Source organism: Eublepharis macularius, chromosome 2, assembly GCF_028583425.1.
Source record: "Eublepharis macularius isolate TG4126 chromosome 2, MPM_Emac_v1.0, whole genome shotgun sequence".
In the NCBI taxonomy this organism is placed as follows: Eukaryota; Metazoa; Chordata; class Lepidosauria; order Squamata; family Eublepharidae; genus Eublepharis; species Eublepharis macularius.
In genome coordinates, this window is record NC_072791.1 from 203,967,875 (window position 1) to 203,993,282 (window position 25,408).

The 25,408-nt window shown below is 41.4% G+C and overlaps 1 protein-coding gene across 1 annotated transcript in view; it reads right to left on the reverse strand.

Annotated features, from left to right (window-relative positions):
• TTN (titin) overlaps window positions 1-25,408 on the reverse strand; it is a 330,572-nt gene that overhangs the window by 112,082 nt on the left and 193,082 nt on the right. The window contains exons 181-204 of the mRNA XM_054971277.1: window positions 25,101-25,148; window positions 22,925-23,008; window positions 21,629-21,682; window positions 20,223-20,618; window positions 18,579-18,854; window positions 18,099-18,374; window positions 17,828-17,967; window positions 16,074-16,200; window positions 15,719-15,982; window positions 14,709-14,975; window positions 13,506-13,769; window positions 13,265-13,404; window positions 13,000-13,126; window positions 12,600-12,866; window positions 12,228-12,494; window positions 11,320-11,586; window positions 11,097-11,236; window positions 9,056-9,182; window positions 7,897-8,039; window positions 3,893-4,016; window positions 3,402-3,668; window positions 3,032-3,129; window positions 1,160-1,328; window positions 7-273 (exon numbers count right to left, since the gene is read on the reverse strand). Coding sequence (XP_054827252.1) covers window positions 7-273; window positions 1,160-1,328; window positions 3,032-3,129; window positions 3,402-3,668; window positions 3,893-4,016; window positions 7,897-8,039; window positions 9,056-9,182; window positions 11,097-11,236; window positions 11,320-11,586; window positions 12,228-12,494; window positions 12,600-12,866; window positions 13,000-13,126; window positions 13,265-13,404; window positions 13,506-13,769; window positions 14,709-14,975; window positions 15,719-15,982; window positions 16,074-16,200; window positions 17,828-17,967; window positions 18,099-18,374; window positions 18,579-18,854; window positions 20,223-20,618; window positions 21,629-21,682; window positions 22,925-23,008; window positions 25,101-25,148 — 4,599 coding nt within the window. The remainder of the gene's footprint in view (window positions 1-6; window positions 274-1,159; window positions 1,329-3,031; window positions 3,130-3,401; window positions 3,669-3,892; window positions 4,017-7,896; window positions 8,040-9,055; window positions 9,183-11,096; window positions 11,237-11,319; window positions 11,587-12,227; window positions 12,495-12,599; window positions 12,867-12,999; window positions 13,127-13,264; window positions 13,405-13,505; window positions 13,770-14,708; window positions 14,976-15,718; window positions 15,983-16,073; window positions 16,201-17,827; window positions 17,968-18,098; window positions 18,375-18,578; window positions 18,855-20,222; window positions 20,619-21,628; window positions 21,683-22,924; window positions 23,009-25,100; window positions 25,149-25,408) is intronic.

Genomic DNA, 25,408 nt, shown 5'->3' on the forward strand with positions numbered 1-25,408 from the left:
TCTTACCATGGACTTTGAGCTTGCCAGTTGTGCGAGTGCTTGGGAGCCTGCAACTGTATGCCCCGGCATCGTCAAGACGAGCATTATGGATGACCAAAATTCTCTTTCGGCCATCAGAAATATGTTCATAGCGCCCACCATCAGGTAGCTCCTCATCACCTTTGAACCAAGTTACTTCTGCATCAGGCTTAGAAACTTCACAAATTAATTTGACTGTATCAGTTTCATTTGCTTCAATGTTGGGAAGATTTTTGGTAAAGACAGCTTCCTCCTCTGTAAAAAAAAGCAAAACACTTCATAGTTGAAGTTGATTAAATGTCTTGCTTAAGGTAGTCCATCTGGTTTCACCTACAGTCCATACCTTTTCCATCGTAGCTCCCACTCTGTGGGACAAGCTCCCTGATGAAGTGAGGGGGTGCCATCTCTAGAAATTTTCAGAAGGCCCTGCAAGGCTGTTTTATGGTATCTTGGCGGAGGGAGGTGAGTTATTTGGGACAGTATTTTATATGTTTCAATTTTGTGTACTTTCAATTGTGATGTCTTAAACTATGATCTTGAAGTACTTCCATATAAAAGATGGCGTGAAGTTGTTTCCATTACCCCAGAAGCTCAGACCAGAACCAACGGCTTGAAATTAAATCAACAGAGCTTTCAGCTAAACATTACAAAGAACTTCCTGACAGTTAGAGCAGTCCCTCAGTGGAACAGGCTTCCTCGGGAGGTGGAGGGCTCTCCTTCTTTGGAGGTTTTTAAGCAGAGGCTAGATGGTTATCTGACACCAATGTTGATTCTGTGAACCTGGGCAGATTGTGAGGGAGAGGGCAAAAGGGGTTGCAGCAGTGCTTGGTTCTCGTGGCCCTTCTTACATGCCCAGGGTAATGCTGATCGCCACCTTGGCGTCAGGTAGCAATTTTCCACAGGCTAGTTTGGCGAGGGATCCTCGAGGTGTTTTCTCATCTTCTGGGCATGGAGCAGGGGTCACTGCAGCAGTTGGGGGAGGGGGTAGTTGTGAATTTCCTGCATTGTGCAGGGGGTTGGACTAGATGACCCGAGAGGTACCCTCCAACCCTATGAGTCTATGATTTATAAAAGGCCTTGAACCATGAATAAAGGAGAGATGTAAGTATTTTAATAAATACCAAGGTAGATTCATATTTACCTATCACTGTAAGCATGCCCGAGGTTCTAGCGGCTTTTGCTTCACATGCATATTCAGCTTCATCATCAAGCAAACATTTGTTGATAACTAGTATCCTCTGGGCCCCTTTGGCAATTATGTCAAACTTTTTGCCTTTTCTGATTTCAACACCGTCTCTAAACCACCGTGCCTATATTTAAAGTGTTGATAAAAGTAAAAGACAAAAGAATCATATTATAACATCAGTTGAAGCAACAATAAACATAAGCTTGTATTAGAGTGGTGCAAGTCCTGAATTATAACTGGAAGGAAATCACAAACCCATATTCTACAATGAACAGTCAAGTTCATAGTTGGCTCATGAAAAGATTATGATATTTTTATTTATTTATTTATTTATTTATTCAATTTATATACCGCCCATCCCAGGGGCTCTGGGCGGTGAACAGTTAAAATTGATAAAAACAAAACTAAAATCAATATACAAATAATAAAACAAATTAACAAGGTGCAGTGGTGGGGAGAACCTTCCCCACACTTATATACACACTTATATACACACTTATTACTGGAATATACACTTATTACTGGAACCATCTAACCCTCTGAGGCTAGAACCCTTCCAGACCCAGGACCCACCTTTAACTCCCAGTACCAGTATGTGACCCACTGAGTTGCAAGTATGAAACAGGAAGTCATGTGACACCAGAATAACTTCTCAGGAACAGGAGGAGTCAAACTTTTCTCCTCATTGGTAGGTGGAGGAGATCCAAAAGGCAAGTGCAAATGGAGAATTTGAGGATCTACATGTGGGGGTTGCCAGCCAAGGGAAGAGTGAGAGAAGGCAAGGGGACCATATGGAGGAAGAGGGAGGCCTCTAATGCTGTGCATGCTGAAAAAAGAAATTCTCTCCACTATTGCGCAACCATACTTTGCCATTCTGTTGCACCTCTCAACATGTATGCAAAGAGATGCAGGAGGCGTAGAGCCCATATGCAGTAGCAGAAGGCCCTCATGGAAAAACAACAAAAATGGCAGCTGTACAAGGGCACACCCAGTAGGTGGGGCTCTGTGATCCATCTGAGTGTCACAATATATGAGTTGAAGCCCACTGATCTAATCCATCTAGTTAAGGACACGATGGGTGTAGAACAGGATACTATTAGACTGCTCTGATTGCATGCACAATTAGATCAAGACCTTTGGATAGAATCTAGGGAAACTTGCATACATGTGCAAAGTGTGTTTGATTGTAGGGGGCTGATTGTGCCATCCTTCATGGCACAGATTGCTGCTCCAGTAGGAACCTAACTTTTAGGATTTTCTGAGGGGAGCGCATAATTATTGCAGAAATGAGAAGGCTGAAAATTCTCAAAGTATGAGCGAAAATCAGACTTCTCTGAATCTATGACAATGTCACAGTGTCTAGGATTCTGTATAAGAATACCCAATTCCATAGAGCTCACACCTATATTTTATAACCCAACTAAAATATGCAAACTAAACACCCGAATATGAATATATTTAATTACAATTCTTTGTGTAAAATATAGATTTTATTAGCTTGGTCCTAGAACCATAAAGGAAAAGAAGCATTTAGGATGCTGATAGGCTATAGGTGGGAAGAATTTGTTGATTGTACAGTGGGACAGGAATGTATACTTAATGAAGTTCTGTCCCACCCAAATCACCTTTAGCTCTCTGAGCCATTACTGAACACAAGTTTCACTTTACAACTTATTTGTGCAATGATTAGGGTTTGAATTTTTCTCTTAATAAGAACATGGCGATGACAAAGATGAAGAGATTCTCAGGGCCCTTCTAATAGGAATGAATATTGTGTCATTCTACATAACCCTTACTAGAAAAATTCAGTGATAATTATTAACAGACCTTAACAGTTGGTCGAGAAATTTCGCATTCAAATCGAGCAACTTCTTTTTCCTTAACTTCAAGATCAGTAAGGGGTTTTGTAAACTCAACATGAGGTGCTATAAGAGAAAAATAGATTTCAAGTTTTAAAATTGAGTCAAATTATAATAAATGCTGATACAGCCATTATTACCTACACGCAAATATAGAGAAGCACAAAAAATTCGAGGGGGTTCCCATTTTGGGAGATGCTCCCAGGAGAGCTCTTCCACGTATCCAAAAATAGCTTCACTGTATATCAAGTTTACCCATTTACATGACAATATTTACATGACCACTTTTGAGGGAATCAAAGGATTAAATTTTCCAGTTCAATGATGAATAAACTTACGTTCAACATTCAAGAAACAGGAGGTCTTGAAATCTTTAGAATCACAAGTGTAAGTCCGAGCATCATCCAGTGTGCAGCCATGAATGATGAGTTTTCTGACTCTGCCCTCAGCAATGATATCATATTTCTTTGTTTTATGAAGTTCTTGGCCATTCCTGAACCATTTCACTGGAGCATTTTCTCTGGACACTTCACATTCTAGTTCTGCCGTGGCTTCCTCCTCTACAGTCTGGTCCTCGAGAGGTTTAGTAAACTCAACAGGCGGTTCTAAGGGAAAAAATCGACAAGAGACAAATGTGTTAGAGGGTATTTCCCCCCTCCGCTCAAAAGACTGACGTCTTCTTTTAAATAACGAAATGGGGACAAGAGTTATATTCAGTAGCTTAGGTGCAAAAAGTATTTGCAGGGAAGAATTTATACAACATATCTTGTCTGGGTCCAGATCACTGGCCATCAGTGTACCGTAAAAAGTATTGCACTGTCAAACTTACCTTTCACAAAAAGATTTGCTTGAGTTTTGAAATCCTTAGCAGTCAATGTGACTTCTCCAGCATCAGTTAGCTTCACATCTCTCAGAACAAGTGTATGAACTCTGCCTTCAGCACGGGGCACAATCTTTAAAAAAAATTAAGCAGAACATGAATTAACCACATTGCAGTCCTCATCTTAAATATCTGGGGAAGTATATCTGTATCAATGTAGGTTGGGATGTAAAGAGTTCCATGCATACTAGGTCCTTCTGCTCATGTACTGGGGCTTCTCTGACTTCCTGTTTGGATTGCAGCTCTTCATGATGTATCAGAGGATATCCCCCAAAGGTTCTGATCGTTTCATGAGCACCTTGTTGTGCATCAGCGATATGAATTTATTCCACAACATTTCTCCTGTTTTGTCTGTATTATTTATGCCAATAAAGGTTGCTGTGCTGTGTGGGCATCAGCGTAATGGGTGTTTGGAACGGGAAAAGGGGTGCCAAAGCACTGATGCACTAAAAGAAAAATCTTACTTATAACATTCTTACAATAGGAGCATAATGTACCATTTTATGATGTTCTGCTGGTATATTCTATGCAAGATTTGGGTCCTGTAGCACCTTAAAGACCCAGCAGATCTCCAGGGTATATGCTTTTGAGAGTCAGAGCTCCCTTCGTCATATATCTGATGAAGGCAGCTCTGACTCTTGAAAGCTCATATCCTGGAAATTTAGTTGGTCTTTAAGGTGCTATCGGACTCAAATCTTGTTCTTCTACTAGACCAATATGGTTACCCATCTATTCATCGACTTCTTGAAATAAATATACATGAAGGGACCATCCCGGAACACCATTTCAGGATTCAGTGGGAGGGGGATTAGGGTTAGGGGGAAGGCAGAGAAGTTGTACTTCTGTGCATGGAAGTCTTCGAGTCTCAGTGAGAAAGGAGGACAATTAATGAAGGAAATAAATCAATAAAGAAATTCCATGCATGGAAGTTTTCAATGGGATCCAACCCTATGTAATTTAATTCTTCAGTATAACTTCATTCTCACATTTTCTTAGTTTCTTCTTCCATACAGTTTAAGTGAAATAATACACTGTGACAGCAGTGTAGTTCAAAATTGTTGATGTTTAAAAAGAAGGGGTACAAATATTTTATAATTAAGCTAAATCCATTCTTAAAATATGGCTTAGCAATTGGGATGGCTGCCATTTGCAACACGGTTGGTTGTTTGGAAATTGTGATGATCCTTCCATCAAAAGTTGGAATCTGTTGCCCAATAATGGATATGGGTAAGTGTGGGAGACCTGACTCAAAAGAACTTCAGTGGAGCAGCTAGGACTAGACATGGGCATGAATTGAAATACGAATCAAATTTCGTGATGAATCAGGTCAATTCATGTTTTGCAAAAACGCATTTTGTGGGGCCACGGTTTTCACAAAATTCACGAGTTTTTGACCCAATTCGTTCGATTCATGAACGATTTGTGATGCCAGACAGGCTGGCACCGATCCATTGATTCCCTAGGCAATATAGGCCTGGAATGTCTGCAGACCTTTTGTTGCCATTGGAAACCCCAATCTTAGCCCACATAACCTTGATAAGCAGCTCTCCTTGCCAACTGGAGAGCTTCCATTCTGCCCTATACAGTGAGGAGCAGGGGAGTTAATCCCCTAGGCAACTGAGGAGATGGGTCTTCTGTAGCCATGGGAACACCAATCTCATCCCTCCAAACCCTGTTAAGCAGGTCTGTCTGCCGACCACAGACCTCCTGTTCTGCTCTATGTGAGCGTTTGTTATATAAGGCAGAGCTCTCCGCTTTGTGCTTTTCAGTCCCAGAACAGAGGGAGAGGGAGGACCTATTGCTGGGATTGGAGTGAGAGAGTGGAATTGAGCTTTTGGCTGCTGCTGCTTTAAAAGAGACTGAAAAGCCTCTTATTTTCAGCTCGTGGGCTTGCTTGGAAGTCTTTGGGTGAGGGTGCCTTTTTTCCTCCACCCCACCCCACCCTAGTCTCAGGCCTTTACCTGGCTCTGGGGCCTAGCTTAACTGAGACCTCCCTTATTTTTTCTTTGCGTGTCTTTGTTTCTTCTTAATTCTTTCTCTGCTCTTTTGAGGGCTCATAGTCTTGTTGTTTCCTTTGGTTTTCTTTTGTGCACCTCTCCCGCCAGGGCAGATGTCTGTGTGGTGGTTTTGGGGCCCTCCCCGCAAGACCAGTCTCTTTGGGTATGAAGGGGGCCACTGAAGTGCCCCAGGTTTTGACGAATCACAGAACTAATGACTCGTATCATGAAACAGGAAAATTTCACGGGTGTTCGTATTTCATGATTTGTGGAATGCGACAAAATGCAAAACTCTCATTTCTTTTCTCCCCATTTCGTGCCCATTTCTAGCTAGGACGACATATTAAAAATCCCACTAATCAGCAGTTTGCTGGGAAAGGAAAGTGAGGAAATAAATTTCGCCCTGCTTGCTCAAGCGGCTGATAGGAACAACTCTTTTAAAAAAGGTTTCATGCATTCTATCGCAGCTGTTTGATAAAAAAGAGAACTCTGGGTTGGATCCAATCATCTTTTCCACTCATGAAAAGGAAGGAGGTAGTCCCCATCCCAAAAGGCTATACAGAAAGAATAGTGGGTTCTGCATGGATAAAAGTGATGTAGGATTAGGGATATAATAGGGAGGAGAACTGAGAATTAAATAAAAAAGCTGAGGAGATCCAACTCTATGTGTGATGGACCTTTTTGCATCCTCTGCATCTGCACAGTTACCATTCAGATCCAGATAGAAACAGGGAAGCCTACTTCTAGGTGTGTAGAGTCTCTATCTGGACTAGCAGGGAAGAGGCAGTGCTCTTCATCGTTTAAACAGACGTGGATAAATCAGAGGTAAACCATAAAACACTGCAAATCAAATATTCCTAACAACACTTTAAAAACATTACAGTATTTTGCATCAACAAGAGTATTAATCTCTCCATTTGGCAAACGCTACTCTAAAAGCTTTCATCTGATACTTCAGAATAATTTTTACATTTATGTTGTAGACAGAATTTACATTCTATATCTATAAATTTTAATCTCTCTTTGGTTTGGCCATGATGTGCATATTTCTGCTTATTGACTTTCATGGCTCATTTTATACTATATTGAATAAAAACAATGAAGAATCACTGAAGTTCTAAAGTTTTTTTTTTTAGAATCTAAACTAAAAAACAAAAACCTAACATTTTGATTAGTCTATAAATGCTATAGCAAATCCTAAAAATGTATTACTAGTTTTTTTCCTGGGTATATTTCCCTCTACAAGTGTTCTTTAATATGTCAATAATATAACAGGCTTCTTATTTAATTTAATCAATGTTAATTATTTAATATATTTATTGTTAAGTGACACTCTAATGACCTAAACAGAAGAGCAAAATAATTTACTGAACGAGTTCTTATATGTCAATTTTAATTATCACTTGACACCAAGACGCTTTTAAGTATTCAATTAATTGCATTCCAGGCTGTTCACATCTCAGCCCAAACAGCACACTTGAATAAGGGTTAAAAATAGCAGGTGAGAAATGCTCGGTGAGCATTTCTGTTCAGAAACTTATCTGGAAGCTCTGAATGCCTGAAATGGCATTTCAATCTCCTTAATCCCCATATATGCAGAAATGGATCCCAGCTTTACACTCAGCAGGGAGAAAGAAATTATTGTAAGCTTTGCTGGACAATTAGAATATTTTATCCCCCTCTAAGTCAACAGTATAATATATTTCTCATAAATGGGATACAAAACTTCAAAACGTTTTGGCTGATAGCTTGAGACCTTCTATCTTCTCCAATTCTCTGCCTATAAAAAGAATTACTTTGAAATGATACTTTAGCATACCCTCTTTGCCTAGTATTTTCAGGTATTTAAATGAAAAGCAGAAAAGGAAACAGAAGGTGAAGAAAGATGAGCAAGAGGAAAAGAAGAGAAGCAAGTAAGGAGGGGTGGGGGAAAAGAAGAAAGAAAGTCTTCTATACCTTTTCACCAGGTTCCAACTTCTCTCCTTTCAAGAACCATTCCACTACAATTCCCTCATAGGACAGCTCACATTCAAAGGTTGCAGTTTCACCAGCTGTCACCGTTACATCCTTGAGAGGTCTTAGGAGACCAATCACACGTGCTTTATGAGAAGGAGAAATCATCTTCAGATTAGCCACTTCCAATTTTTACTAGTTTCCATAATGCCCTTCCCCAAGAGAGAGAGGGAGAGATAGAGAGTATGGTTGTACGGAGGCTATTTAAATTCCCTTGCTAGACTGGGGCCTTTGGGGTTCTCAGGGGGAGGGTTGGTCACTGGAGTTTCCTCATTCGCAGAGCTTGTTCCCTTGAAATGAAAAGATCAGCAGAAAAGCAACAGTGCCTCTGTCTCCTTGCCAAGCCCCACATGCCTCTTGCTAGATAAGGCATATGGCTTCCAAAATAGCAAGGCCAATGATTGGATAGCAAGACAAGTGGGTCTCTGCTGTGAAGGGTGCCCCTGTCCATCAGGCAACTCTCACTTTCCACAAATGTCAGCATGGTGTTATCTCTCAAATCTTATCCAGAAATACCAGCTCAGCAAAACATTCATTTACAATATTTAAATTCCATAACAACTGATTATGCAAGGCATCATACGCCCATCATTCTGTTATTTGGATTATTTTTTTGCCATATAATCTAACAAGTACAACCTAACCTAATTAAGGAATTAAACTCTTTATATAACGATTACACAGGAGTCTGGTAGCAAATGCACAGAAATGTATGCCATTCTGAGGAAGTAAGTTTTGACTCAGGAAAGCTTATGATGAAATAAAGGTTGAAGGTGCTAACAGCTTCCTCTGTAATTCTGCTACAACTGATTGACATGGAATGTTTACGATGATGTAACTTTATCTTTGACATATCACAAGAGAATGAATTGAATTAGGGGTACCGGATGGAACTAACGAGTATAAATATCTTTACACAACAGGGATGGATGACAGAGCTGTGACAATATGTTAGAATAGTTGTTTCTGAAGTTCCTTCCAGCCACCATCCTATGCTCACTTGACACGCCCTCCTACTTGGCCATCATCCCTTGCATGTCACTAGAACTAACAGTCGAAGGCACAATATATCATGTTGCCAACTTGGTGTTTGTACACTTACGCTTCACTCGAAGGTGAGCACTTGATTTGGCATTGGCTGCTTGGAAGTCTACACCACCGGCTTGGTCCAAGCGTACGTTGTAGAGGATGACACAGTGCCTGTTGCCTTCCTCCTTAATCTCACAGTCCTTCAGAAAAAAAAGAAATGCAAGAATACGTCAACGATTCTCAAATATTTTTGATAATGGGACCACTGTCCCCATCCAGATTTTTTCAGATTGACATCTGATTTCTTTTATTAGTGTTCATATTTCAGTCCTCAGAAATTCAAAAAACTAGCAGCAATTCATTTATCTTTTTGTTCTATGTTGGGAACAAAGGATCGATTGCCTTGGCTTCAGGTGTTTGGAAACCACAACAGGATCTACACATCTGGATCAATGCATTTGATTTCTCAGAAATTCTAACAAACAGACCACATTATTTCTCTGGGAATGATATGCATGTAATACATGCAGTTATTTATTCCCAAAGGCGTAAACTGCAATTGCAATATTTTTGTCTAATTTTAGAGTCACTTCATCAGCAGTAGCCTTCCAATATGAAAAAGGTCTTCAAATTACAGCAATATATTCTCCCAGAATGTTATGTATTTATTGTACAACATCCACCCCCCCACAATGTATAATATATTCTCACCTAATTCTACATGAAATAAATTATAGCCATCTAAATCAGATCATAAAGCTTTTCTCAGTAGTCAACATATCTCTGAAAGTCTTAATGTGTGTGCACATTGCAATCTTTCATCTCTTTATTTTATGCAATGCATTAATCATAAACAACTAATTATCAAACCAAGATGAGACAACACATTCTTGAATTGGTGGTAACTCTTGAGTTCCAGTTATTTGCTATTAAAATTCTTGCTGGAATTAATGAATTAAAAATTAACTGATCTCAGTTTGTGTTCCATTTTTTCTCGTATATGTGAATATTAAAACTAGTTTATTCATATATAATTTACTGTTGTCATTTGAAATATTAAACCAATTACCTTTTTTTAGAATTTCTTTACCATTTGTGTAATAATACCTGATTTTTCTGCTCTCTGACACCAACACCCCAAAGTTTCTTATATATCTAACTAGTTAAGTGCCATCTTACATACACTGAGATAATTTTCTAGCAAATTAACACACATTATATTCATTCTACTCAATTATATTCATCATATTCTAGCCAATTATACTCTTTGTCAGGGCTCATTTTGAGGGGGAACATGCAGGAACGCAGTTTCGGCAGTTCCCCAAAGAGGTCCTATGTCAGGTGGCCTCACCCACCTGACTCTCGGCCATTTTGGGCCCGTTTCAGCCTGGATTGGGGCCGAAACGGCCCAGATCAGGCCTCTGGCGGGTGGTGAATCACTCTCCCACTCAGCAGCAACCCGATCCTGACCATTTTGGGCCTGGGTCCAAAACAGCCAGGATCGGTGACGCCAGGGGGTGTGGCACATGCAAATCAGGTATGCTAATTACACGCTTCGGGTGATGTCATGGGGCGTGGCATATGGGAATGGGTTATGCTAATGAGTTCCTCCAGCTCTTTTTCTACGAAATGACCCCTGCTCTTTGTTATATGTTACATGCAATTTTAAGCCAGAGTGGTGAATTGTGAGGAATAAATGAGAGGGACTTTAAAAGTAAGTGGTACGTAAAGATCCCACTTTAAAAGAGGATTGCTGATACTCCTTCCCCCAATAAAACTACTGGGAAGTCAAACTCTTTAGAGACATTTTTCACGGGAAGTCAACAGCCTCTTCCTTGTGCATATAAGTGTCCTTCAGTAGCACAGCAAAATCTCTACATCTGTACCAGGATTATCTTCTTTGCAAGCCCTTATGTAAGAACCAAACTAAATGTGATGGCAAACTTGTGGCCACTATGACTTCACCATCACCATTTTAAAGTAATTTTAAAATGTCATGAGTGCCAAGACGACATTTTAAAATCCCTTTAAAATGATGACGGTGAACCCATGGTAGCAACAAGTTTGCCATCACGTTTGACCCTAAGTGAGTTGTAATCTGAATTTTTACTTACAGTTGACTGAGTCAAGGTCTCCCCTTTCAATTTCCAGTTGGCATGAATATCTTCCTCAGAGATTTCTGTATCAAAGCGGGCAGTCTCTGTCTCAAATATTTCCACACTATACAGGGGACGCACAATCTTAATATCACGGTCTGTAAAAGGAAGAGGATCATCAAACGCCGTTCGTTTTTATTAGAGACGTGTGATCTGATCTCACAATAGAAGATGAACTTACCTTCAATGTTGAGCTTCGCAGAAGTCTGGTCAGTGACACAGTCACATGTATACTGACCAATGTCTTTCTTCAAGGCTTTCTTGAGGATAAGTATTCTCTTTTTGCCATCTGCCTTGATAACCACATTCTTAGAAGGAGTTATTTCTTTGCCATCTTTCATCCATTTCACTGGAGCGTCCGCTTTGCTAATTTCACACTGTAAAATCACTTCATCTTTCTCTACAGCAGTGTAATCCTGAAGTTTGCCAGTAAAATAAGGATCCCCTTCTGCAAGTCAAGGTGAATAGGAATCATTCTGATTATAATTAATATGTCTAAAATTATAACAATGTATAGAAGACCACTTTGGAGTTTCCTCCTCTGTAGTAAGTTTTTGCTTTCCCAAAATGCTGGGAATTCTTTCTAAAAGAAACAATTGGCAAACTTTTACAGAAAGAGTAGTTAGTTTTCAAAAGTGGCTGAGTTCGCATTTGGAAAATTTTCTCACAGGCCCGGAAGAAAAATATTTCTGGAATGTGCCACAAACCATTCATGCTGAGATGCTTGTATCTTGGCCACTTAAAGTCAATTGGATTGCATGGTGAGTTAGTTCATCCAAGCTAAAGTCAACAGATAGTCTGTTAGGTCTAGCTGTAGTCAATGGAGGTAAAGTTAAAAAGTGTATGGATCTAAAGAAGTCTGTGATCTACTTGTTAGCACAAGCAATTTTTCCCATTTATACAACGTGGAATAACACCAAACAATTATATTTCAAGGCTAATTCATACACACTACATATGATAACGTGGCAATCAACGCACAAAAGAGGCAAAGGGACCAGTTATAGATACACAGTGAGTTAGTAAAAAGATATGAACATGTATGCACAATGGTTATAAGAGGATCCATACGAATCAGATAGCACGTACCAAGAACAGTAAGCTTAGCTTCACATGATTTGCCCATAGCTTCCACTTTGATCTGAGAAGTGTCATCGATAGTGAGATCTTTAAATGTGAGCGTATGGAATTTGCCGTCATCCTTCATTGAAACAACCTTGGAAGTATGCAGTCGTTGGTCATTCTTATACCAGATAACAGGGATATTATCATGGGACAGCTCAACAGTGAACTCTGCACTCTCACGCTCCTTTGCTGTTACATCCTTGAGAGGGGTAATGAATTCAAGGCGAATGCCTAAACCACAAAAGCATCTCATTAAGGATAAACTGTGATGCATAAAATCGATACAAATATGAAACCCGAATAGACTGTTCATCAGAACCCATGGTACAAACAAACCTTCAATGATCAGTTTGGCACTCGTCCGCTTATCTTCAGCCTCAAACATGTATTTAGCCTCATCCTCAAAAGCCACAGATTTAATGACAAGGGCATGCTTTGTGCCCTCTGATATGATTTCAAATTTCTCATCTCCTGTGATCTCTTGAGTTCCTTTCAGCCAGCGGAACGTCTTAGGTTCCCTAGATACCTCACATTCAAACTTGGCTTCATCCTTCTCAAAGACTTTGACATCGCTTAGTGGAGTGATAAAGATGAGAGGTATTTCTGAAATCAAATCAGGTAATACCTAGTGTTAGAGATTTATCAACTACTCTCTTAAGTGTTTTTTTTTTTGCTGATTTCATTATGAAAGCATTCCTGGATGGAGTGCTTAGAGTCAATGCTTTCTGGAGCCTACCTTTCACTTTCAGATTAGCAGCACTTTTAGCATTTGCAGCCTGAAAAGACACTTCACCAGTCATATCCAACTTGCAGTTGTAAAGGATCAGGACATGTTTCTTACCATCTTCAATCATTTCACAATCCTGATATTTATTAAAGAGGGGGAAAACAACAAATTTGTCCTAATTACTCATTCCTTTGCCATTATTTCGTAAGAAAGTTGTTGTTTTTTTAAAGAAAAAACTTGTAATTTGGAGATTTTCATTTTGCAAGGGACTTACAGGTGAAGGTGTTAAAGTTTCTCCCTTTAACTTCCAAATGGCATGAACATCAGGTTCAGAGATTTCAACCTCAAATCGTGCTGTTTCACCTACAAATACTTCTGCACCATATAGAGGTCGCTCTATTTTTATTAGTCGAGCTGAAAACAAATGTACATGTACATATCAGACGTCTTGCTCTGATCAATATGGGTAAAAGTTTTCCAAGAGATTTCCGTGTTGCGGGAGGACTATCACTTACCCTCGATGTTAAGATCAGCATTTGTCTTGTCAGTTCCACAGTCGCATACATAATTACCCTTGTCAGCATCTAATGCCTTTTTAATTTTTAATATGCGACGTTTGCCATCGGTCTTTATAGAGATTCTCTTGGAAGCGACGAGTTCCTCACCATCTTTATACCATTTCACCGGCACATCTTTGCTAAGTTCACACTCCAGAATGACATCGTCTTTCTCAGTAGCAGTATAGTTTTGCAATTTTACAGTGAAATATGGATCAGCCTCTATAAGATATGGGTTTGGTATGAAGAAATTAATTTTTCGAAGAGGTTAGTAATAACAACACTGAACATAAAAACACAAAGATTAAAATACGTAAAGATAAATACATAAAGATTCAAAGACTTCATCGTTTTAATGTAGGAGGGGGTAGGGGTAAATTTACTGTATACAGTCACACAAAACATATATACAAATTTACTGTATATAGTAAATTTACTGTATATAGTCATACATAACATATATACAAATTACAACCATAACATTTAAAAAGAATTCTAAAATACCAGACAACATTAAAATTGTTCAAAACACAAGCAAGACCCGGATTTACTGCTCAGATTGATGAGATGTTTTCTTAGAAATCACACTTGGTCTTATTTTTCTACCGGCCAAGGCAAAAAGGGCCACTTTGTAGGATACAGACTGAGACACCTATGTCAGATAACATGTTGACTAATTTATCGGAGTCAGTGTATGTTATTTAGGGTCTTGGTCAGGAATTTCTTTCTGGGTTCCGTATACAAAGGACAAGCCAGAACATAGCGGGAAAGGTCCTTTACTGATCTACCGCATAATCAAATGCATTGCTCCTTTGGTTTTTTGAAGTATCGGCCTAAAAGTAATTCAGTTGGCATTGTTTGGAATCTTAGTGATGTAAATGCCATTCTAAGTTGTGTGCAGTAATATCAACCACGTAAGATGCTCTAAGATGGTTTTTAAAAATAAGTTTATACCATGGGAAGACCTTTGTCTGGGTAATTTTGTCAATTAAGTTGTCACCTTTATAAACCCACTCCTGCAGGTCGAAATTGTTCCCTGAGTGTTGAAGCAGATCATCTGGGACAGTGCAGCGGGAGATAATGTCATTGAGACATTCTGACCGTTCTTTCATAGTTTTAATGTAGTAAAATGGGTAACACAATGGATAAGAAAAATGTTACCTAAAACTTTGAGGTTCGCCTTAGTGTGCAAGGTCTTAACTTCAGCTTTGATCTCAGAGATGTCATCAAGCGTCACTTCTCTGATTTCTAATTTGTGGATTTTGCCTTCGGCAGACATGTGAACAGTTCTGCTCGTGTGGAGTTTCTTATCATTTTTGAACCAGGTCACTGGCATATCTTCATGAGAAAGTTCAAATTCAAAATGAGCTGTTTCTCCTTCCTTCACTGTCTGATCTTTGAGTGGTGAGATGAATTTCAGCCTGACACCTGAAATAGAACAGAGGATAATTAGGGCCAAACAAACATGGCTAACGGTGACTCTACGTGATAGGTTCTTCTCGTAAACTTCCCACACATGATGCTGCCTTATACTGAATCATACCCTTGATCCATCAAGGTCGGTATTGTCTACTCTGATTGGCAGCAACTCTCCAGGGTCTCGGCTAGCGGCAGGGGTCATTTCGTAGAAAAAGAACTGGAGGAACTCATTAGCATAACTCATTAGCATATGCCATGCCCCTTGACATCATCAGAAGTGTGTCATTAGCTTAACTGATTTGCATATGCCACACCCCCTGACATCACCTATCCTGGCTGTTTTGGACCCAATCCTGGCCCCAAATGGCAAAAAGCGGCTGAAAATAGCTGAAAAGGGACCCAAAATGGTCAGGACTGGGCTGCTGCTGAGTGGGAGAGTGATCCACCACCCGTCAGGGGCCCGATCTGGGCTGTTTCGGCCCCAATCCAGGCCAAAACAGGCCCAAATGGCTGAGAGTTGGGTGGGCGGGGCCACCTGACATGTGACCTCTTTGGGGAACTGCCAGAACTGCGGTCCTGCATGTTCTCCCTTGAAATGAGCCCTGGCTAGCAGTCTTTCACATCAATGGCTGTCAGATACTTTTAACTGGAGATGCTGGAGATTGAACCTGGGATCTTCTGCATGCAAAGCAGATGTTCTACCACTGAATCACAGCCCCACCCCCTGCAATTCTATGCAGAGAACAACTTGCCTTCCACAAACAGTTTTGCTGTAGTTTTCTTCCCCTCCACTTCTGCAGTGTACTCTCCTTCATCATCAAACTGAGAGTCATTGATAACTAGAATATGTTTCAGTCCATCTGCAACGATGTCAAATTTGTCTCCGATTTTGAGAATGTCAGTGCCTTTTTTCCAGATCACATTGGCCTCCCTGGTAAGCACGCATTCAAATCTTGCCTGCCGCTTCTCTGGCACAGTTACGTCTTTCAAAGGCACGGCGAAGTCGAGCTCAATTTCTGCAAATAAAAGGAATACGTTGTTTTTCTAGCACACAGCGGAAGTAATGCATGAAATAAAAGGACACACATTTTTAGTAAAGCACTCTACCTTTCACTGTCAGGATAGCAGCAGTAACGGCATTAAGTGCTTGGTACAGGACTTCTCCGGCCTGGTCTAACTTGACTTTATGTAAGGTTAAGAAGCGTTTTCCAAATTCGGCTTTGATTTCACAGGTCTGAAAAAAATTATATATTTTTACATTAAAACAACAGTATTCTATTCTGGGCATAGACCAGTGGGGGGTGGGGGGGAGCTGTGAATTTCCTGCATTGTGCAGGAGGGGATGGAATAGATGACCCTTGGGACCCCTTTCAGCTCTATGTTACTGTGTTTTTATGTTTCTAATAGTACAACATGCTGCAGTCCATTAATTTTTTAAAAACTGTTTATAATATCCAATGTTGGAAAAATTTTTCTTAAAATTAAGAGGATGGGAAGATATTTTTGTCTTGCCATCTTTCTGAGCTAAATGTATCTTGATGTGCCTGCAGGTTCTGTACCATCATAAAATGATTACAACGAACACATGATGCTGCCTTATACTGAGTCAGACCTTCAGTCCATCAAGGTCAGTATTGTCTACTCAGACTGGCAGCTGCTCTCCAAGGTCTCAGGGAGAGGTCTTTTATATTGTCTACCAGTTGATTCTTTTAACTGGAGATGCCATGAATTGAACCTGGGACCTTCAACATGCCAAGCAGATGCTCTAACGCTGATCCCAAAAATTGTGGCTACAATAATATTCTTTGGATCAGAGTAAAAATATACGCGAAAGAACAGCTTAAAGCATGCTGCACACATTTCTTTACCGTGTGTCAAGAAATGTTGCTTATTTATCTAGGGTTGGATCCAAAGTCCTGGTGGAATGGGACTTCCTTGATCCTCCCCTCCTGTTGCAGCCCACTGAGCCCTCTCCCCAGTTCTGCTTCTGGGGACCAAGGGATCCACCAAGGAGAAGTGGTGGAGGCAAAGGGGGAGTGCGGAAATGGGTGAAAATTGTATTTCCCTCCTCCACCAAGAAAAATGCTGTTTTGCCAGTGTCACTGCAGTCGTGTCATTACAACAGCAATTTTGGATCTGACTCTTAGAAAATTACTTACAATATTTTAACTATTTATTTGATTTATTTATTTGATTTATTTATTTACTTAGATTTATAGTCCACCCTCCCCAACCAAGTGGGCTCAGGGCGGATAACAACAATTTAAAACACAGTACACAATACATCAGCAATAGCCATTTAAAATATAAATAATACAAATCATTCACTTAAAACATTGGCACCATATAAATACAGCTATCAAAATGGCAAACATAGCAGCACGTTATACATTCACCTATAGACGATCATATAATGATGTGAGATGACTTTGGGCGGGAGGGCACAGAAACTCACCTCCCCCCACTGGGGGGAGGGGCACCACCCAGCATCACCCATATGCCTGGTTGCCAATTAAAAAAAAACATTCAGTAGGGATTGAACCTGGAACCTCCTGGACATAAAAAGATTCTCTACCCCTAAGCCAACGTGCATGGAAATGAATTGCTTGATTCGGTTTCGCAATAAAAACAAGGCTTTTACTGTGCTATCCTAAGCAGATTTACACTTCAGTGGACTTAGGAGGTTGTCATTCCACTTAGAATGGCACTGTCACAGACCGTATCAACAGTAATCATAAATCATAAAAATTCTATGCCCTGCTTAAGGTATTATACAGAGCTGTTATTGATCAGCATTATTCAAAACTTCCACATATTTTGAGTTTAAATTCATGATTTAAAAAAAAACTATAGATGCTTACAGGTGATGGCCTGAGTACTTCTCCTTTCAATTTCCATTCTCCAGGGACATCTTCTTCAGAAATCTCAGTGTCAAAGCTTGCCGTTTCTTTCTCATAAACAGTCACGTCTTCCAAAGGTTTAAGTATGTCAACTTCACGTTCTGGTGTTCAGAAATAAATGAATGAATAACATATATATGCAAATCAGTGAAAAATGAACACAGGCCTGCATGCCTCATTCGTCTTATAATAGGTGGAACCACTTGCCAATTTGATGTAATAACATACTTACCACCAAGTGTGAGTTTAGCTGGATATCTACGACCTTCAACCTCCACTGCGTACTCCCCAATATCTTCAGGTGTGGCATTCTTAATTTTGAGATATAGATGCGGTCCATCTTTTATAATTTCTGTTTTATCTGTCGGTTCAAGCGGGACCTCCTCATCACCTTTGTACCATTTAACATTTGGAGTATCCTTGACAATGTCACAATGAAAGATAGCTGTACCCTTTGGTTTGACATGCTGGTCTCTGATAGGCTTCACTAGCCAATCTTTTATCATTTCTGCAGAATAAAACACAAATAAAGCTTAAGGATTTGAACAGTGCCCATAAAAATTAACAGCGTCTCATATTTTTTTCTTTTGTTCGGTAGAATTTCACAACAAACTGCCACCTCTTGTGCTTCAGTTGCTTCATATTTAGAATATTCTAATTTTATCATACTCCCAAGTAAACCATTAGTGATTTTGAGAGGAATTTAACTTACCAACAACTTTTACACAAGACTGACAGCTCAGGGTAGAATTTTCGACGGTCACAGTGTACGTTCCAGCATCTGTGTCATCAGCATCCATGATAGTCACGGCGCGCTGCAAACCGATAATACTCAGCATAATCTTTCCAGGTACGTCTTTCACAATCTTCCCATCCTTTCTCCAGACCACATCTCTTTCTTTGTTCAGCTCACAGCTCAGATAGAATGGCTGCCCTTTAACCACAGTCATTTCCTCCTCCAGAGTCCTCACAAAGCGCACTGGTAATTCTGTGGGAAGGAAGAAAAACCGAAGCATTCTTTAACTATTATCTCATTCATGCAAAAGCGAAGCAAAGAAATATAAGCCAATCTTTTAGAATTGTGTCACCTACTGTGCAGAACTGTGTGCATGCTTAGACAGGCACACCTCTCTTCAGGGCTTTTTTTCTAGGAAAAGAGGTGGCGGAACTCAAGACTGCACAATAACATCACTTTGGGTCAGCTGGAACAAGGGGGGAGTTTTTTAAAGTTTAAATTGCCCTCGGCAAAAATGGTCACATGGCTGGTGGCCCCACCCCCTGATCTCCAGACAGAGGGGCGCGGAGGGCAATCTAAACTCCACTATGTCTGGAGATCAGGGGGCAGGGCCACTGGCCATGTGACCATTTTTAAGAAGTGCCAGAACTCCGTTCCACCGCGTTCCCGCTGAAAACCCCCCACGCCTCTCTTGATCTTGAAAAGGATCCATTCATTTCATTGGAGGGAGAGCAGTTGCTTACATAATTACTGTTCTAGGCCAGGGCATAGATCAGAGGTCCAGATCCCAGAATCTGGGAAGCATATGGGTCTACTCAGTGGTAGAGCATCTACTTTGGATGTAGACTGTTGAGTTCCTGGCATCTCCAATAAAAAGCATCAGATACTAGGCATGGTAAAAGACCTCTGCCTGAGACCCTGGAGTCTGCTACCAGTCAGGGTGGAAATACACATTACTAAGTATCTAGGGATGCTCAACTGAACTTCATTTCATGTGTCCCCCCCTCCAGCTTTCCCTGCTTTTGCTCACACAGTCACACTTCAGTTTTGCTGCACGTGAGTACATTCACATGTTCCATATCAGTTCCTCCTCAACTGCTAAAAGTATCCCTGTCCCCCCACTCCACATCCATTTATTGAAATGCAGATCTTGATAGTTTTTCACACCTTAAAGAAATACAAATTGGCAAGTCAAAGGAGTCTACAGTACTTGTTCTCGCAGCAAAACCAGAGCTGAACAGGCCCTCTGCCCTCTGGATTCACTCGCAGATGCAATCTGCAACCGCAGATGAAAGAGGCATGCACGTGTGCTGAACAAGACACAGCCTGTCCGTGAAATGAGGAGCACACAAAGTCCTGCACTTCAGCATCCCCAGGTAATTTGCAATATCTATTTCCACTCTGAGAGTAGACAGTATTTTGATAAACCAGTGATATGACTTAGGATATGTGTTGAAATAATTGTCTGGTTTCTATGTTCAATATGTACAATTTATATTACAATGCTATCAAAGACAGCTAACAAATGCACATAGACTGTAACTGAAATAAATACATGTAGATACATTTTGTATTTAAAAAGAGATGAATCAGAACATATTTAGAGGAGCCATGGAATACCTTCAACAATAAGTTTTGCGGTTGAGGTCTTTTCTTTGTTTCCCAGCTTCAACACGCAAGTGTACTCGCCGGCGTCTGAAAGCTGTACATCAATAATGTGGAGCTTCCTGTCTTTGCCATCAGAGAGGAACTTGTGCTTCGGACTCTCGCGAATGTTGCTGCCGTCTTTCATCCAACTGGTAATGGCGGTGGATGGAGAGATGAGGCACTCAAAGATGGCAGAAGAGCCTATGGACTCGGCTTCTGTCAGCACGATGTCCTTAATTTCTTTAACGAATTTGAGTGGCACAGCTTTAAGTTGGTAGGTGAAAGCAGGCTCGTCAGGGGGTTTGTCACCCCCGCTGCCTGGCCGCAATTTCCTCCGTTCTGCATCTGCTGGCGAAGGTGTCTTTTTGGCTGCAAATCAGATAGGTAAATGCATAAAACTGATCTCTGCAGGAATACCTTTTTGGTGATTATATTGCCGAAGAGGAAGTTGAGCAGGGTAAGGCCTGGGTACTTAGTTGTCAACATGACAGAAATCAGCAGATTACTAAAGTAAATAAGGTTATACCAAGTAGAGGGCCCATGTAACTCTTCCTGCTCACATGATCAACTGGCCATCTAATTTTGTTGTGCCCAAAATGCCAGTTTCCATCATTATCCCAAAATAAGATTCATGGATGAAACGTCAATCAATGGCTACTAACTACAGTGGCTGATGAGAACCTCCACGTTTAGATGCAGTAAATCTCAATGAATGCTAGTGTGTGGCCTCTACGTCTTCTTTGTTTGACCCTCCAGAGAAACTGGCTGGCCACTGTGATTATATACAGGATGCCGGACTAAAGAGACTCTTTGTCTGATCTAGCAGAGATCTTCTAACATTCTTGTCCCACCTGCTCTCTATTCTGTTTCAATCTACCACAATCAAGAAACACAACCAAGGGCAGAGCTATGCAAAGGGTAGGTGATCCTCAATGACCCCCACTGAGTTCTACAAGACTCACATGGGACACTGTCTTATGTGCTGTATAGGGTGGGCAATATGGGTAGGGAAGGGTGGAAGTCTTCCTTCCCTCCATTCCCCCTTTCTTCATCGGATAAGATGGCAATATTTGTCCACAGACAGGGAAAACATATTGACTTGGTATTATGAATGAGTTTATGTGCCCATTTTAAGGTGAGTTTATGTGCCCATTTTAGGTACAACTGGCGCAATTTGAAAATTATTCCATAAAAATAGTATTTTGAAAGGAAAGGAACACTTGAGACATCACTGCCTACAATGGAAAGAACATATCAATCTTTGCTGTTCAAAAAGTCAGGTATCTAGCAAATTTCTTTTAAAAGGTTAAATCTCTCAGAATAAAAATGAGGATTATGGCGCATTATCAGAAATTTAAACATGCACATTTCTCTCTTACCTTTAATAGGACTTCTACCCTTGGCAGCCTCTTCTTTTGGTGTACCTTTGGGCTCTGACATAAAACAATTACAGAATTATTAAACATAAAGTCTGTAAAAAGTATTTATTCATTTATTTGTTTACTTAATTTATGTCCCACCTTTCTCTTGAATGAGAACCCAAAGCAGCTTACCTCTTTCTCCTCTCCTTTTTATTCGCACAAAGCCCTCATAAGGTAAGTTAGACTGAGGGCCAAGCTACAAGTGACAAATGACACAGGTTGGACACTTGTCAGCTTCCCTCAAGTTTTGATGGGAAATGTAGGCATCCTGGTCCTGCAGCTTGGCTCTCCGACTGCTGTCCAATGGACTTTTCAACTGTTACTTGTCCAACGTTCCGCCAAGCTGCCTACATTTCCCATCAAAACTTGAGGGAAGCTGACAAGTGTCCAACCTGTGTCAGGCATCACTTGTAGTTTGGCCCTGAGTGTATGACTGGTCCAAGGTCGCCCAGTGAGCTTCCATGGCAAACCTGGATCTCCCAGATCCTAGCCTAACATTGTTTTTTTCAATCTTCTTTCTTATCGTTTACAAGCTGCCTATAGGCATACATTTCATGAGCAATATTTAAGGAAAATAGAATCTTAAGTTTCCAAAGGTGGCCTTGCAAAAGGCAGTTCTGTTCATCTGAGGGAGAGAGAATACAAGCTAAAGTGGAAATAGGAAGTGGGAAAGATCTATTTGGTAAGCAAGCCTAGCTTGTGGTTATGCTGGATCATTTCACCCAATATCCTGTGAATACTGAGATGATCATTTTGGAAAATTCTGGAGCTCCAACTGAATGATATCAGGACTTGAGGCATCTTGAGGTACAAGGCCACTTTTCTCTTTCATCCTATTTGTAGAGAGGGTCCCCAGGTGCCACTGGTGGCAGACAAACACCTGTTGGTTTGCCGTTCTGCCCATGAGGGTTTTGTGTGAGGTGGTAAGCTGCCTGGTGATCACTCACCACCAGCACAATGACATCACTTCCGGAAGTGATGTTATTGCTCTGGTTGAGGGAGCACTCCCACACTATGCGCAGGGATCCTTTTGGCCTCAAACAGGGCGATTCGTAAAGAACTGGCCCCATGTGAATTTGACTAAAACATGTGTATGTTATTTAACATGAGGAGATGTGCTCTCTAAAAAGCATTTAGCAAGATGAGCATTATAAATATTCCCATTAATAGAGATTCCTTATACAAGGAAAGGTGGCAAATACAGCTACGCATGCAAAATGTATGTATTACAGAACGATTAATATAGATTAATACCTGCTTTCTTTCCAACCACTGGCGTTGTCAAAGGAGCAGCTTCAGGAGTCGGCTCTGCTGCAGGGGGCTTAGGAGATTTTAGAGCTGTGGGAAGAATTGAATGGGGACTTCTTAAAAATGGACTTTTCATCAATTTTGCTAATAGAACTGGTGAATGAATGGCTTTTCAACATTTATTGGAATCATGCAATAGTTAGGCTTTGTCCTAGCTCTGTCCTTTTCTCAGAAGGATGGCCCAGACCCTCTACTTGCAAGAGGCTTGGGGAAAGGAGCATGATTTGCATGGGGGGAGAAGAGAGCTGGAGAGGTCTGACGCTGCCTCTCTGTGACAGAGTTGGGGGTGGGGAGGGAAGCCATGTAAGGGGCTACCATCTGCCCACTCCCTGTTCTTTTGACCATCAGTAAGAAAGGCATCCACCCTCTCTCCCTTTACCTCAGAGTTGACCCCCTCCCTCATTTGGGGCCAAGAAGGAATTTTTTCCCTTCCTGCAGATTGGCTCTAGGCTAGGAGTTAGGGAGTTTTGCCTATTTTACTCTGAAAATAGCATTACTAGTTTTCAATGACGCCTCAGCATTAGTATCCCATGTTGGCAGAAGCAATGTGAGTTAAGTTGCTTGAACGGTACTCAGTACAGCTTGGGCATCATTTGGATGGTGAAAGGTTAACCCTCACACCAGGCCTGAGGCCTTGGTGCCTTCATGGACCTGGGACAGGAAGCCCTTGAATGATGTCATTATCCTCGACTCATAGACCCTGTGGTTAAGAGGACAGGAAGTGGTATACTTCCCTTGAGCATCATGAATGCTTGGCAAGGAAGAGCCTGACCTGTAGGTAGGGTTGCTAGGCCCCCTCAACCTCCCGGCGGGGGATTGGGGCCTGGCACTTACCTGTTTCGGTGGGGGGGTGCATGTGTAGGCGGCCCGCAAGCATGATGAAGTCACTTGTGACATCATCACGCAGCCTGTGGGTGCGTGCCCACATTCTGCAGGGGCCCAAACCATGCCCGATTTGGCCCAGATTGGGCTTATTTTGGGCCCGTTTTGGCGCAGATTTGGCCCAATTTGAGCCGCTGCAGAGTGCGGGAGCACTCTTGTGCTCCACAGCGGCCTGAAATGGGCCTAATCCAGGCAAAAATGGGCATGTTTCGGGCCACTCCGGAGCACAGGAGTGCTGTCGTGCTCCGCAGAAGCTCAAAACAGGCCTGATCTGTGCCAAAACAGGCCTGAAATGAGCCCGATCTGGGCAGAAACGGGTGCATTTTGGGCCCCTGTGGAGGGTAGGAGCACTCCCGCACTCTGCAGTGGCCCCGATCTGGGACAAAATGGGCTAGATCTGGGTGGCAGCAGCGCATGGGAGCAAGCAGCACTGCAGGGGAGCGTGCACAGAAGGCATGCTCCCCCCGCTGGCCAGGTAAGCAGGGGTGGGGGTGAGGGTGGGGGATCCCCTGCCTCCAGCAGGGGTTTGGCATCCCTAGCTTAGGTATGTGACAGCTCAAGGCTCTGAGTTAAGATGGCCTTGCCCGTAAATTCAGGGACGCACAAACAAGAGGAGGCCTGATTCTTCTGCATCCCACCAATGGCCTGCACTGTATCTAGGTTTGGAACGGGGTTTGGCCTACGGGCAGCACAGATCCTTAAACAGATAAACTTGGCCCTTTTTATCATCTGAAGGTTTTGACTTTCCTTATCCTGAGCCTGCATGAAAGTAGGATCCACCGGAGTGTTTCCACAGACAGAAAGATTTCCATTCACAGATTGTGACTTTCTAACCTTTGTCCTCATACTGCAGCCCAAAATGCCCCCTGAAATGCTACCCTGGGGGAGGGGTCCCCTCTTCCCAAAGAGCAGCATTGGAGGGGCATTTTGGAGTTCATGTAGTAGGAGGGGGAAGCTGAGAAAGTTGCATTCCATGGGCAGAAATCCTTCCAGCTGTGGAAATGCTCTGGTTGATCTGAGTCATTTGCTGGAACAGCTGTTCAATGTATTTAATAGGCAAACAAAGAGCCTGATCAAATAAGAATTGCTGTACCGGAAGGTAGCCAGATACAGTATATACAGTCTCAATGCCTCCATGATGACATACTGAAGCTACACTGATTTTATATTGTCCATCAAAGGTAGGGCAATGCTAATGCAAATTTTAGGATCAGCTTAATGACTGATAAAAATGTCTTACCTACTGCAGGCTTTGGTTCAGGAATGGTTGCTGGTTTAGCCTCTGGAACTTTAAACACAACAATAATAAAACAGGTTAATGGAACAGTGATAACAGAATACTGCAAAACTGACAAGAAGTATAAAAATGTCAGAATGACGGACATCATAGCACAGTTAACCAAAGACTGATGCTTTAAAAAAAAGAAGCTTTTTTTGGTTGTAACAAATTGATAAATGACACCAGTCGAAAACATTTAGCTTGGGGGGAAAAAAAGCAAAATAAGAAGAGCTTGATGACAATGAAGAGATGAATAATGCACTGAAGAG